Genomic DNA, 14239 nt, shown 5'->3' with positions numbered 1-14239 from the left:
AGGTAGACGTAGAAAATAGTAGTAGTACAAATACTGCTACCGCACTCTCCGGCCTATCATCTATTGGTCTCAATAGTTAGACGGATAGTCATATATCTATATGTATTGGATTCCAAAACTCCACAAAATTCCATACCGAGCTAGATCTGCATAATGTACTATAAACTCTTTCAAAAAATTGTTATTTCCATACTCAGATGTTTTTTTTTTTAGAATTCTTACACTTAGGCTTTTGGAACAGGGTTATGTTGAGACAAGATTGAAGTCAACACTGTAGAAGTTTTAAAGTCGTCATGATGAACTCATGAATCGTTACGGTGTGTCCATCTGCATCACAAAAACCTTTTAATACTTTCCCTCTCTACTTAGGTCTACCCTGGGCTTGTCGTTTTTTTAACAGCTCGGCATTTTTTTTAGCAACGTAAATGATTCTTACCGTACTTGTGCTACTGGTCCATGAACCCAGCTTTTAATGTAGTCAGTAGTACTATCATGGTCTTTGATATTTTACACTATCTATTCCTGGTCTCTGGATTTCCACTGAAATCTTGATTCCTTGATTACTTTGTCAAAGAGGATCTTCAGTCTTAACATGTCACAGGTAAGTTCTGTAGTGGTATTAATTATTAGTGGTAAAAATGATACTAAAACAATACAAACAAACAAAGAAACAAACCAAAACAAAACAAAAACAAAACAAAAAACAAAAACAAAAACAAAAAAAAAAACAACCAAAAAAAAAAAAACAAAACAAAACAACACAAAACAAAAGACTAACAAGAAAAAAAAACCGGTTCGCATCCCAGTGGGAACATATTGGCCGTCACTTCCCGCTAAACTACCCTATCACAATCCCAGTTTCGGGAATTTCATACATCGAATCTATCCCAAAAATAACTTGAGTTAAAGGACACTTCGGCCACCTTGAAGTGGGCCTCATATCTTAACCTACACTTATTTCTCATTCCTTTATGTCAACTTTACGTTCATTTGTGGAAACATCTCTTCGGCACCTGTGGGTGGATATTTCATTTCAGTTTGAGTACCGTATTGACTCTACCGGTGCACCTGGTCCATGTTTCCAATGTTTAGTCCGAGTCCGAGTTGCCCATTTATTTTTGTCTATTTGTATGTGCTAGTTTGGTTATTTCATGTTTCTTATGCGAATCTGTTTTACATGTCTTGTAATTGTCCTTTGATCGTATATATTCTTTTAATTTCCGCACGAATCTAGTTTTTTTTTGATTAAGCAAAGGGTTTAGAGGTACTTCCTACTAATTTTTCATGAATGTCGAGTTCAATTTCTAGTTATTTTTAGGCTTGTCATAAATCCTATATTAAATAAGTAATTCGTGTGATATTGATATATGGAACTATTGGATAGTAATGCCTGACATACATTTAAACGCATGAGTGATAGCGTGATGAAGTATTGGATATCTAGCGGAAACGGCAATGAATCCGAAATACAATGTTTCGACGATAACCATTAAAATAGATATTATCTAAATTTTAGATGCATAATAATAGCAACACATTTTTACAATTTATTTGCATGCACAAGGACATCGGAACAGTTAGTGTCAAATAGTCTATAAACACAAAAGTACAAGGGGGCGCTGTTCATCTCCACATGTTTACTAGAGCTTTCGTGGTATATCTATTTAACAAAATTAATGTTCATTATAATGGTAATTAAAGGATCCGAGCAGTCTTACGCAATTTTCAAAACACATACCAACTATTGATAACAATATATGTATCTGCGCTCCCCGTAATTGTTATGTGTAGAGCTTACAGTCTACGATGTCCTATTAGTAAAACTACCCGGGCTACAAGCTAGATGTATTAAAAAATATCCGTATAAAAGATGTAAGGGCATTAAGCTATGAATATCGGTTAAAAATATCAATTTCGTTGTTTATAAATATAACAATATAAGGAAAAACGATATTAATTTTTTTCTAGCATTGGTTTATTGTAATGACGTCATAATGGTGTCACAATTTTACGTCATTTATCAAAAACTGCTGGGAATTGAAATCTTGTTGTTTTTGACCGACATATTTTCATCTAGAAAAAGATACAACTTTATATTTTTACATATGATGGATGTATTCACTAAATATGAAGTTGTTTATTTGGTGTGGACACCATTAAATTGCAAAAAATCTGACCCGGAAGTGACCAAAAGGTACAAAATTGGACAAAATATCCAAATATCGGTATACTTCAAGCAATGTTTTGTTCTTTAACAGAAGTCTTTATGTTTTATCACTTCTGATGGATTCAAGTCTGCAAATTAACAATTTAATATTCAACACATTATTCGAGTGCAGTTTTTTTTTAATAAGTTCGTCGTATTCTAAGGAATGCAAAACCCTCCACTTTGAGTACGCACTTAAAACTGACGTGGAGTACAGAGTATGACCTAAATTTTGGACAGAGTACAATTTATTTTCACAACTCTACGTCCCAGGGCAGTTTCAGAAATCTCTTGAGTTCGATATTTTTATGCGTGGGTACTTAGTATGTTTTAAAAATAGACCGAAATCCCACCTACAATTTGGGGTTATGTCTCTTTCTAAATATACTATTTTCCCCATTTGTCAAAATCTTTGATGTAGAACCCCCCCCCCCCCCACACACACAAATAAGAGTACTTCCATTTTTAGCTCACCCGGCCAAAGGCCATGTGAGCTATTGCCATCACTTGGCGTCCGTCATCGTCGTCGTCCGTCGTCGTCCGTCGTCGTCTTTAACAATTATACAAAACTCTTCTCCTCTGAAACTACTCAACTAATTAGAACCAAACTTAATCTGAATGTTTCTTGGGGTATCCTGTATAGAACTGATGTGGGGATATATGATTCGTCAAAAAACATGGCCGCCATTATTAAAAATAGAATATAGGGGTCAAACAATAGTTTTTCGTATATATCTCCTAAACCGTTAGGTTTAGCTGAATTCTGACATGGGTAAAAGTGTTCAGCATGATGAAGCTATCTCTGGTCAAGTATTGGTTTTAATCCGTTAAGCCATGTTGGAGTTATTGCCCTTGAAAGGGGAAAAATGACTTTTTTAAATAGTTTTCAGTCAATATCTTGAAAACTATGATAGATTAAAAGAAACTTTCAATTGTTGAAAAGATCTTGTAATAGTCCTATCAAAGACGTCTTTAGTCAAAATTGTTGAACAACTTCTTGTTTAATTTATTGCCTTTGAAAGGCAAAAATCAAGAAGGTGAGCGATTCAGGCTCCGTTGAGACTCTTGTTTATTTTCCCTACTTGATAGTTATAAAAGTAGACCAAATATGTGGAACCTATCATTGACAGAATTTCAAACAACAATCCTATTTCCACTTACTCTACCATTTGAGCGTAGTTTTTACAGAATTTGACTGAAAATTACGCTTTACGGTTTGTGAATCTCTCCATAATACCTATGAAATGACAAAAATCGAGAGTTTACGACCCATTTTCATTCAAATATGACTACAAATAGGCTTTGTCATAAAATAGCATAAATAGGTCTAAAACCATACTTCATGCTGTAAATTATTTTAAGGTAAATTTTCCATCGAAAAAAAAAAAATTCTTACTTGTAAATACTGTTTTTTTTTTCGTGTATGCTATCTAGTCCTAAATGCAAGTCCCTTGACTGTTGTCTTCATATATGATTTGCATTATCTTACAAACGCCGTCCTTCCAGCATCACGCATTTATGTTCGGCCTCCATTCAATTAAACATCAGACATTGTCCATGACACACAGGGCGGATCCAGACATTTAGAAAGGGGGAAGGGAACTACCAGTCTATCATACTTGGCTTATATTTAAGACCATTTAACGTTCCAACAAATGATACATATGTAACTTTGAATTTCTTATTTGGAGGAATTTTGATTTAAAGAGTAATCGAGGGAACCAAGATTATAGCAGTAATCAAAAGAATATAATCCAGGGACACAGACCAGACATGGAAAACAGACATACACAACAAAGAACATAAAATAACTAAAATCATACATACAAAGTAACAAAAGTAAATGAGCAAGTCGGACAACTTGGTTTCCTTTATTACTATTTGACTACCCACATTCTAGTTGCTTGAAGGAGGTAGACCTAGGGTAAGGGACACAACTCTTGAAATCATTGATGTGCTTGTATCATATTCAATTTCACCAAAGCCTTTCAAGCTTCCATTTGAAACAGAATTAAATAAATTCAAGTTATTTTGATGCTTACATAAGATTGATGTAAAATTGTGGATACAAACGTTCAATTGACTTGTAAGGGCAGTGTCCCTTATCCTAGGTCTACTTCCTTAAAGTAACTATAGTAACTCCTTTGCCACCTGTCACAGAGGCTTAGCCATATGATTAAAAAATGCGGAAATCAAAAGAGTGAAATCCAATGACATAGACGAGGCATGGAAAACAGACACACACAACAAAAAACTGTGAGCAAGGTCCAGGTGCACCGGTAGGATATATGGTCAAGTTTTACGGATAGATAATTCATTTCAGGTTTCTTTTTTTGTCACTTCGGTACATATATAACTAACGTAATCACTTTCATGAAAATAAAGACATCAAATCAGTCCGTCTGAATAGTTTTTTTTAATGTTCTGTCCAAATTAATTTGGAAAACATGCACTTACAAACACCATTACCAATGTTGTCAATATTTATTTTTATTTTTAATTAATTATGGGCAATAATAGCAATATATTGTATTTAATATAATTAAGTGTTTTGAGCCCCCCTCTCCCCCGCAAAAATAAAATTAAATAAAATAAAAAAATAAAATAAATTTAAGGTCAAGGCAAATGTATGTTTTATGGCAAATGCATATATAAACGTCTCCCTTGACACCATGGTAAGGTCATCTTCATATTTAATCAGTAAGTGAATGACATCAATTGACAATATATTTGATCTATCTATATATTTTTCGTTAATGACATTGAATACCTTGAAAAAAATAATAATCACTTATTTCACTTGAAATGTATTCCGAAATAAATCTAGATTAGGAATCACGTCAACACATATTTTAAAATGAAACATTCCTCTCCTTTGCATGAAAATAATACTCGCTTAATTCAAGCCATCCGATATTTAAATCTTTGTTGACACGCTTGTTCAAAAAACCAGGAAAATAAAACACTCTGCAACATCCTCCACGTTCACAGCTGAATAGAAAGTTCTGAATACTTAAGACAATACAGATAATGCTGTACAAGACAATTGCTCAAAAAGGGGTATGGACTCATGAAAGCCATATCAAAGGGGTATGGACTCATGAAACCCATATCAAAGGGATAGGGACTCATGAAAGCCATATCAAATGGGTATGGACTCATGGAAGCCATATCAAAGGGGTATGGACTCATGAATGCCATATCAAAGGGGTATGGACTCATGGAAGCCATATCAAAGGGGTATGGACTCATGAATGCCATATCAAAGGGGTATAGACTCATGAAAGCCTTATCAAAAAGGGGTATGGACTCTTGAAAGCCATATCTAAGGGGTATGGACTCGTGGAAGCCACATTAAAGGGGTATGGACTCATGAAAGCCATATCAATGGGGTATAGACTCATGAAAGCCTTATCAAAAAGGGGTATGGACTCTTGAAAGCCATATCAAAGGGGTATGGACTCACGAAAGCCATATCAAAGTGGTATACTCGTGAAAGCCATATCAAAAAAGGTTATTTTTTTTACATTTAATATATTGTTTACTGGGAATGACTTGTCTTAATTAGAAAGTGTAACAGTAATACCCGATACGGGTTAAAATTAAAGTAAAAATTTACGACGTTATTCGTGACAAAAGGGAAACATGCAAGAACCTACCCCCACATTCCCCCCCCCCAAAAAAAAACAAAACAAATTAAAACAATACCAGAAAACAAAACCATATTAAATAAACTTTGCTCTGTATACTTCGATTCATATTTAATTCATGTGAATGTCTATGACAAAGCACAAACGTGGTTTGCATCCTGTTATGAAGTGCAGCACGATTTTTACCAGGACGATCCTACAGTGACACATTTTGATAAGCTACAATCTCGGTATATATTTGGAGAACGGTCGCGTCCTTATCACTTTACTTCTCACTGTAAAGGATTACAGAAGGTATAGTTGTCTATATTTATTTTTTTGTCAATTAAAATATAAACGTTGCTGCTTATGAAAAAAAGTTTCATCACACGACTTAAATAGCAAGCAATATCTATAATTTTTATGATTTTTTTTATCTAACACGGAACGGTGCAATAACAGTAAAATGAAGTTTCCATTTGCGTCGTTAGGGTGTTGAGTTATTTTATGATTGTAAAACCAGATAAATAAAATTATAAAAAAAATTTATAGGCTCAACATGCTTCAAAATCCATGAACGATAAATTGATGTAATACTTAATTTTCATATTTCAGGCAAATTAACAAACCATGAAGGTTGCCTTTGTATTGTTGGTTCTTTTGCCACTCGCCTTCTCCAACCCAGTCGACAAACGTGTTTTGTTGGGTATATAATTCTATTATATTGCCAATACAATTTTAATTTTAGATAACAAAGCAATGGTAACATAAAAAGAAACTCTTTAGAGTAGAATTAGTTTTTATTGTATAGCGATATAATTTAAAGAAAGTAATGCAATGTCAACATGCGATATATTGCACTAGTGAAAGTGAAGTTAAAATATATGACGTTGTTCGTGACAAAAGTTAGTTTAAAACAAGAATAAATTATACTACCGCACAATGAAAGGGTTATTACACGAATACTTGGGAATATTATCTCTCGTAGAATGTATATTGTACTCGCAAACTCGTGCACTATAAGTTTCTACTCGGGACAGTATTATACAGTATTCATGCAATAACCCTATATTCTAAGTAAATCAATGTCATATTACCTTGATAAAAATTGTATTGATTAGATATTCGAAAAGAATGACGTCACTACAAATTACTCTCTCAAAACAGATACCTCAATGCATGCGCATGGTGAGACGAAGCGCGTGTTATAAGTTTTGTTCTTGTTTCAAATCTTTAAATTGAGAAAATAATAAGCATGATTCTCGAGTGAATGTTTATAACGAGAAGATAACAATGATTTCAACAGCAATAGTAATGCTTCATATTATATTGCGATAATGTGAACACAGGTTATTTAAGGTAGTAGACCCGGGGTAATTGAGGTAATCCAAATTGGAAGGGTTTAGTCACTAGAAGTTTGAATGACTCCTTATATGCAAGCTTCAAAGTGATACCGATGTTGAAGGGAAATAAATCCACGGGTTCAACTTCTAGAACAATTATGTCAGACTCCAGCAACTCTGCTCTATGTAAACTAGGACATTGAAGAATGGATTAAATGTTTCAAATGGGTACATATATCTTGCATTAGATGGGAAAATGTTTGAAATGACCCCTTCTTTTGCAAAGCAAGATTCCTTTTTATGGGATATTTAAATTGAATGATGAAATAGTCTCTGTTATGAGACAGTACAGACAACCAATAACCTTACCATATCATAAATGCTTAACATTTTACAATTGAGAAAAATACCCTTTTTTTTATATATAATTCCTGATTATATTTCAAACCTTTTGACTCCATCTTGTATCTGTAACACACGGTGAAATTTTCTGAAATTTAGTTTCTAGATTTGTATATATATAGTCCGAATGATATTAGTTTTGTATGAAGAATGAATAATGGATTGTTTTTACATTAGAGGTTTTTATATATGCAAATTGCTGAAATTGCCCTTGTTATTTTGGTAAGAGAAAAGCCCAGTAGCTCATCTACAATATACATAGAACAAAAAATACATGCTAAATCTAATATGTTAATCTTTTTGAAATGAATTTGACTTAAGTTTTAGGTGTTTATTCAAATAATTTGTAAAAATTACCCCAAAATATCAGATATGTTTAAATTTGGCCAATGATTTAGATTTCTATAAAGTGCAGTTTTTTAGTCCTTATTGTCCAAGATCTGAACGGTGAATATTTCTAATATTTTGTCAGAAGATGTGCTGCAATTAGTGTATTATCATGAATAAATTTTAACAAAATTGAATAATGAAATAATTACGGGGGTGCCAAATATCTACTACCTTAAAACATATTTTTATTGAAATTTAAGGAGGTAGACCTATGGTAAGGGACACAACTCTTAAAATTCATTGAAACGTTTGTATTCAGCATTTTACTTCAATCTCATGTAAGCACCTAATTAACTTGAATTCATTTTATTCTGCTTCAAAGGAAAGCTTCAGAGGCTTTGGTGAAATTGAATATAATACAAACATACCACTGATTTCATGAGTTATGTCCCTTAACCTAGATCTACCTCCTTAATAAAAAAAATAATTGATTAATATAAACCCATTTTAGAATTTTTTTGTACATCAACTATTGCGATTTTGAACTTATGAGAAATATCACACTTATCCTGATCTTAAGTAATCAATTTTATTTATCAATTAATGTATAGTGTAAACGATTGCGATAAAAGTTTCTTTTTCATATCTATCGTAAAGAGTGAAGCCTGTCTAGGCCGACCCATCTTTGTACTTCCCCATTTGTTTGGTTTACCACCAATGTTTTAGGCATATTTGAATTGATTTAAATCGACTTCACAGTTAAGTTTTCAGGTTGATTCAGATAGGATTCATTGTAATACCAAATTAGAATATGATTCGTCATTTTGTTTCATTTTCCAGGATCAATTTTCGAAGGAACTGAGTTGAAGACATTGGTTGATCAGTTAGTCAACACTATCGGTACAGACGCTACAGAACAAGCATGTGAGGCTGAATGTCATGTTCTGATCAAAGCTGACCATCTCCTCCAATTTGGATGCCCACTTGTATGCAAAAGGTATGATGTGTTTTATTCTTTTTGGATTTTTCTCATTAGCGCCGTGAAATTGACTTGTCACGAGTTAAATTCATACTGTACAAAATATTTCCATCTCTGCCAATCACAGGTTATGACCAGAAAATATGAAGTCAACTCATTGTTTGAGTGTTTATATAAATCCACACTAAATTTAACTAAATCTCAAAGAGTAAAATAAAACAAACTGAACAAAACAAAAACAAAGCGAAAAAAAAAACAACAAAAAACAAATAACCGAAAATAATCAAAAAAAAAAACAAAAAAAACAATACAAAACAAAAAACAAAATCAAATAGAAAAAAACTACACTTTTTCCGAACATAATTGAGGTTGTATGCAAATGTGAAAAGATGTAGATGCATTAAGCTACGAATATTGCCCAAGAATATCAACTTTGTTGTAATAACATAAAATGTGCTCATAAAACAGTAACATATATAAGGAAAAATAATAATTTGTGGCAGTTCCTTGTAAAGACGTCATAATGGTGCCATAATTTTTCATCATTTAGCCAACAAAAAAAAAAAAAAAAAAACCAAAAAACGAAAAAACAAAAACCTACTGCAAAGTGTAAATTTTGTTGTTTTTTATTTTGGTAATATCTACATCCAGAAAACTATGTCACTACATCCAGATAACTATGTCAATACCAAAGTAACAACTTTATATTTTCACATATGATAAACTAAATGATAATGAATATATTCACTAAAATATGAAGTTGTTTCTTGAGTGTGGACATCATTTTATTGCCAAAAATATGACCAGAAATAGAGCAAAAAGTACAAAATTTGACATAATATCTGTATATTGGTAAATTTCAAGCACTTTTCTGTCCTTTCAATACAAGAATGATCAGTTTTTATGTTTTCTCATTTGTGATGAATTCAGGTGTCCAAATTAACAAATAAATTATTCAACACTTTATGATGAATTTTTAGTTGAATTTTAGGCCAATAAGATCATTTATCGCCCCTTCTCCTTGCTATTTATTTGATTTAAGAGTTTCGTTATCGATGAAACAATGTAGAAATGACCCATCGACTGATCTGATGTCCCTGAAAATTTGCCAAGAAGTAACAAACTAATGTTAAAACTTTTCATGTTTTTCATTCTTTCTCGAAAGTGCACCTTAACTTTTTATGTTTTGGTCAAAATGAGGCATTCATAAAAAAGGTGCGATTGAGAGGAGGAGGTTTTTCAGGAGTAATAGAGGGTGAGAGGTGGTACTGGAGGATGTAATCATGTTCTATTGTATTATTTCTATGTCGTTAACATACAATGTAAGAATATCTTGGAATATACACCATCAAAGGAGCTACACATGAGAATCATATGGTTTGGTGTTTCTAGAAAAGCAGAGAACGCTAACCCTACCAGTGTTCCTAGTCCATGCTCACAGTTTTTAGTGGCGCCCGAGTTGCTTATTTCCTTTTGTTGCCTTGCATGTATTGCTTTAGTTTCTTTATGTTCTTTGTCGTTTGTCTATTTTCTACGTCTGGCCATTGTCCATGGTTTACATTCTTTTGATATACGCTAGAATTTTGGTTCCCTTGATTACTCTTTAAAACACATGATTATCATATAAATGAGCATAAAAAAAGCGTATGTTTAATATGATTTTAGTATTGCTATTATACGATAATGACGTTTTATTCATACAATATCATTATGATAGGTTTCCAAGCCCAATATGCACATTATCATGCAAGTTGTTGTGTTTGTATAATCTTTTGATTTCTGCTCGAATCCTGGTTCTCTGGATCACTTTATCATTTAAATACCATATTAAAATCATGTAAATCGAGTACTATATGATTATCATATGTTGCATGTTTGGCTTTGAAGAGGGAATTGGAGTAAAGCAGGGGAAAAGTAGAAACTACAACCCTCGTGTCAATCCTTCCATTAAGGTTAAGGTGTATTTGATCTCAAACAATTTACAGATACACTAAAACCAAATTCCATCCGTCTGAAACTGATATAAAGGGTCTTTGTTGTTAATTCAAGGTTCTATTTAATAGATTTTTCGCTACAGAAAATTTTACATTTTTATTTCAGCTTCCAATCTCTGGTACTTCGTTTTGGTCATCACACAACATCCGCTCCAGCTTCTTAAACATAGTTTATTAAAAACTATTTTAAGCAACATAGAATTTCTCATTCAAAAGTGCGGAAGGAATGTAATCAGCCTTTGATAATACTTACATTCAAAATCAATTAGAAGCCGGGAACATGTCATTTAAAAATAAGATTCTTAGAAGCTACGTAACGACATAGATTAATTTCACAACGCATTACAGATAATTCATATACTGTAAACTTACTAATATTTGCTATTTTCGCGGTGGACAGAAAAGCGCGAAAAACAGTTCACGTCAAAATGATTTTTAACACTATATAACGCTAATCCTTTTTTAATCCGCGAAAATTGATACCCGCGAATCTGCTTACTTGACAGAATCCGCGAAAATTAATACGTTTACAGTATGTGGTATAATTTCCAATGAAATAATAACTATCAGAAATTGTCGAATTCGCATTAAATCTTGAATCGATGAAGAATTCAAACACCTTAAGAAATCGGACAAAGACAAAAAACTTTATCTATCTCGAAAGAGTACTGGCTGTTTTAAAAGCTCCTTTATAATCCGAAAGAACTTATATGCATACAAGTTTACTCAAAAACAAGTATCAATAAAAATTATTTCCAAAATTATTGAGTGAAATATAAAAACGAGGTCTACTTGCAAAGATAAAAGGTATTGGCAATAAGTAGAATGAAATGTAATAAAATTAATTAATGTATAATTTATTGACAAGAGAATCAATATTAGAACCAATAAAAACATAAAGATTTAACAATGATACAGTGAAGATAACCCTTATGGGTAAGTTAATTCTAATATTGTTCCAGGGTAAGTGGATTTTGTTTCAACTTTCGAGCTCTATTTATTATATGTACATTGTCATAAAAACTAGGATAAGAAATCCCATTTTTAATTAAGTAAATGTTCAGCCAAATTCGGCACCAAATCTTTATACTTATAAAAGTATTTAGTAAAAGTCTTCACTTATTTATGGTAACGAAACCCTTGACTTTATAATTTACCGGTAATACAGATATTTTTTTCAAAAAGATCTAAACATCGCTACAGCCACGGGAATATTGAAATATTCCAGAGGTATATATGTATACCGTATAAAGAAGCCAAAGGAAAATCCCCAATAAGGAAGAGAAAATTAAAAATTGGAAACGAGAAAATCGTCCCACTTAGCTTGTCATAAATTTTCTTTCTGTGTTCATCCTAAGAAATGAAAACATCAAAATCCAGAAAAGCAGATTTAAAATTGTTCTTGGTAACTTTTTTAAGGTCAATTCCTTAGAGTAAATTCAAGCAGTGTATTTGAAAAAGGTTATTCAGCTTTAAACTATTTACAAGGTTGTGATAAGTATTGTGAAAATAACATATAAAATCAGAATTGGAAGGGTGGAAGGATATGTATGAAGTATGAACATTGACCCAAATTCATAACGATATTGAACTATATCCATTATTAAAGGAGCACACTTTGTGCCTATCGGAATTTCTACAACCTGCCAATAAATTTTATGGGCGAAATAGATATACGTGTTGTGAAGAACATGAAGAAAAATGACTGAATTAATAATGTCCTAACGGGTCCAGTAAGTAAATTTTCATATGCGTCTTTTTCGTCTGAGAAAACTACCTTTCTTTATTATACCAAATATCTTTTTGAGCTATATTATCGAAATAAGGAAAGAAAATTTCTGTTTAGTCAGGTAATGTAGAAATATGGTGTGAAGTGTGAAGAAATCATAAATGTCCACAGAACAAGAACAGTTCACACTCAGTACAATATAACTTAGATGTACTAAACAAAAATCAGGACATAAATGACACGTAGTGGTATAAACAACAGACATCATTCATTAAGTACTAAGTTATGTATTCAACCAGTCACCTTTGTCGAATGTGGCAAATGTATATTGAAATTGATCATCGCTCGCATTGCACACTATATATTACGGAGGTAGACATAATAACTAGAAATCATTTGAACGTTTGTAATTACATTTTACATCAATCTTATGCAAGCATTTAAGTAATTTTGACTGATTTCATTCTGTTTCAAAGGAAAGCTTGAAAGGATTTGGTGATATTGTATATAATACAAAAACATCACTGATTTAAAGACTTATGTTCCTTACCCAAGGTCTACATCCTTAAGACTAGTGTGGTAAATTTTTCATTTAATGATCAATGCCCATTACGTTATAGTTAATCAGCGGGACTGTTTGGGTTCTTATTATTTCTAGGGAAAAATGACTTAAAGACGAAATTGCACAGAACATTTTTATCTTAATAAAATATCCTATGCAACTTGTATTATTATACCTTACATAACAAAGGATTAATTCTATTGGATGAAATATAATCACGTGACATAGATTAATTTGAACATTTTCTGTTTTAATCGCAAGAAAGGTTGAATAACCCCCCAAACTCAAGCCATCATTGAATAACATATTATTCACCGGTGAATAACCCATCAAAAATAGAAGAGCAGATGAATAACCGATCTTTGCAAATTAAGGATGGCCTAGCACATTTGAAATCATGCATATTTTGTTAGCCCTTTGTTTGTTCGATATGATAAAACAATTAGGGCACTCTAATTTGGTGAATATCCAAAATTGCCAACCTCACTAAGGATATAACCCTTGGGTTAAAGCCCTCAGAGAAATACATGTAACCCTATTTCGGGTTGACAATTTTGGATAATCCCCTCCTCAGAGGGCCATAATTGTATATTTTTCACTTCAAATGAAATCATTTCATTGCCAACTACATATTTCTTATATTTTACTTGTATTACATATATTTTAACTTTACTTTGCAATTGTAAATGAATTTCATTAATCAAAGAGTAATCAAGGGAACCAAGGTTATAGCGGTTATCAAAAGAATGTACTCCAGGGACAAAGACCAGACACGGAAAACAGACATACACAACAAAGAACATATAGTAACTAAAATCATACATAGAATGTAACAAACGCAAATGAGCAACTCGGACTCCACTAAAAACTGGACTGGGAGCATGGACCAGGTGCACCGGTACGGTAAGCATCCTCTGCTTGCTGTTCTAGAAACACCCGCCGAGTTGTTCATTAAAATCATGTCCGGGGTTAACGAAAGGGGGAAGGAAAATCATAACCCGTTGAAAAAAATCAGTTGTCATAGCGCAGATGGATACACCGTAGCGATTCACAAAAAAAATGCAA

At 32.5% G+C, this 14239-nt stretch overlaps 1 protein-coding gene across 1 annotated transcript; it reads left to right on the top strand.

Annotated features, from left to right (window-relative positions):
* The first annotated feature begins 5999 nt into the window (after positions 1–5999).
* Positions 6000–11077, top strand: LOC148602333 (uncharacterized). The gene is made up of 4 exons (XM_088551709.1): positions 6000–6150; positions 6451–6541; positions 8751–8907; positions 10990–11077. The coding sequence occupies exons 2-4, from the start codon at positions 6466–6468 to the stop codon at positions 11045–11047; spliced, it is 291 nt and encodes a 96-aa protein (XP_088407835.1). The 5' UTR covers positions 6000–6150; positions 6451–6465; the 3' UTR covers positions 11048–11077.
* Positions 11078–14239: the final 3162 nt, after the last annotated feature.

Source organism: Perna viridis, chromosome 11, assembly GCF_037379345.1.
Source record: "Perna viridis isolate PV_CMFRI_1.1 ecotype Kerala chromosome 11, ASM3737934v1, whole genome shotgun sequence".
Taxonomy (NCBI): Eukaryota; Metazoa; Mollusca; class Bivalvia; order Mytilida; family Mytilidae; genus Perna; species Perna viridis.
The sequence above is the reverse complement of the archived record's forward strand: the minus strand, read 5'-3'. Positions and strand labels throughout refer to the sequence as shown.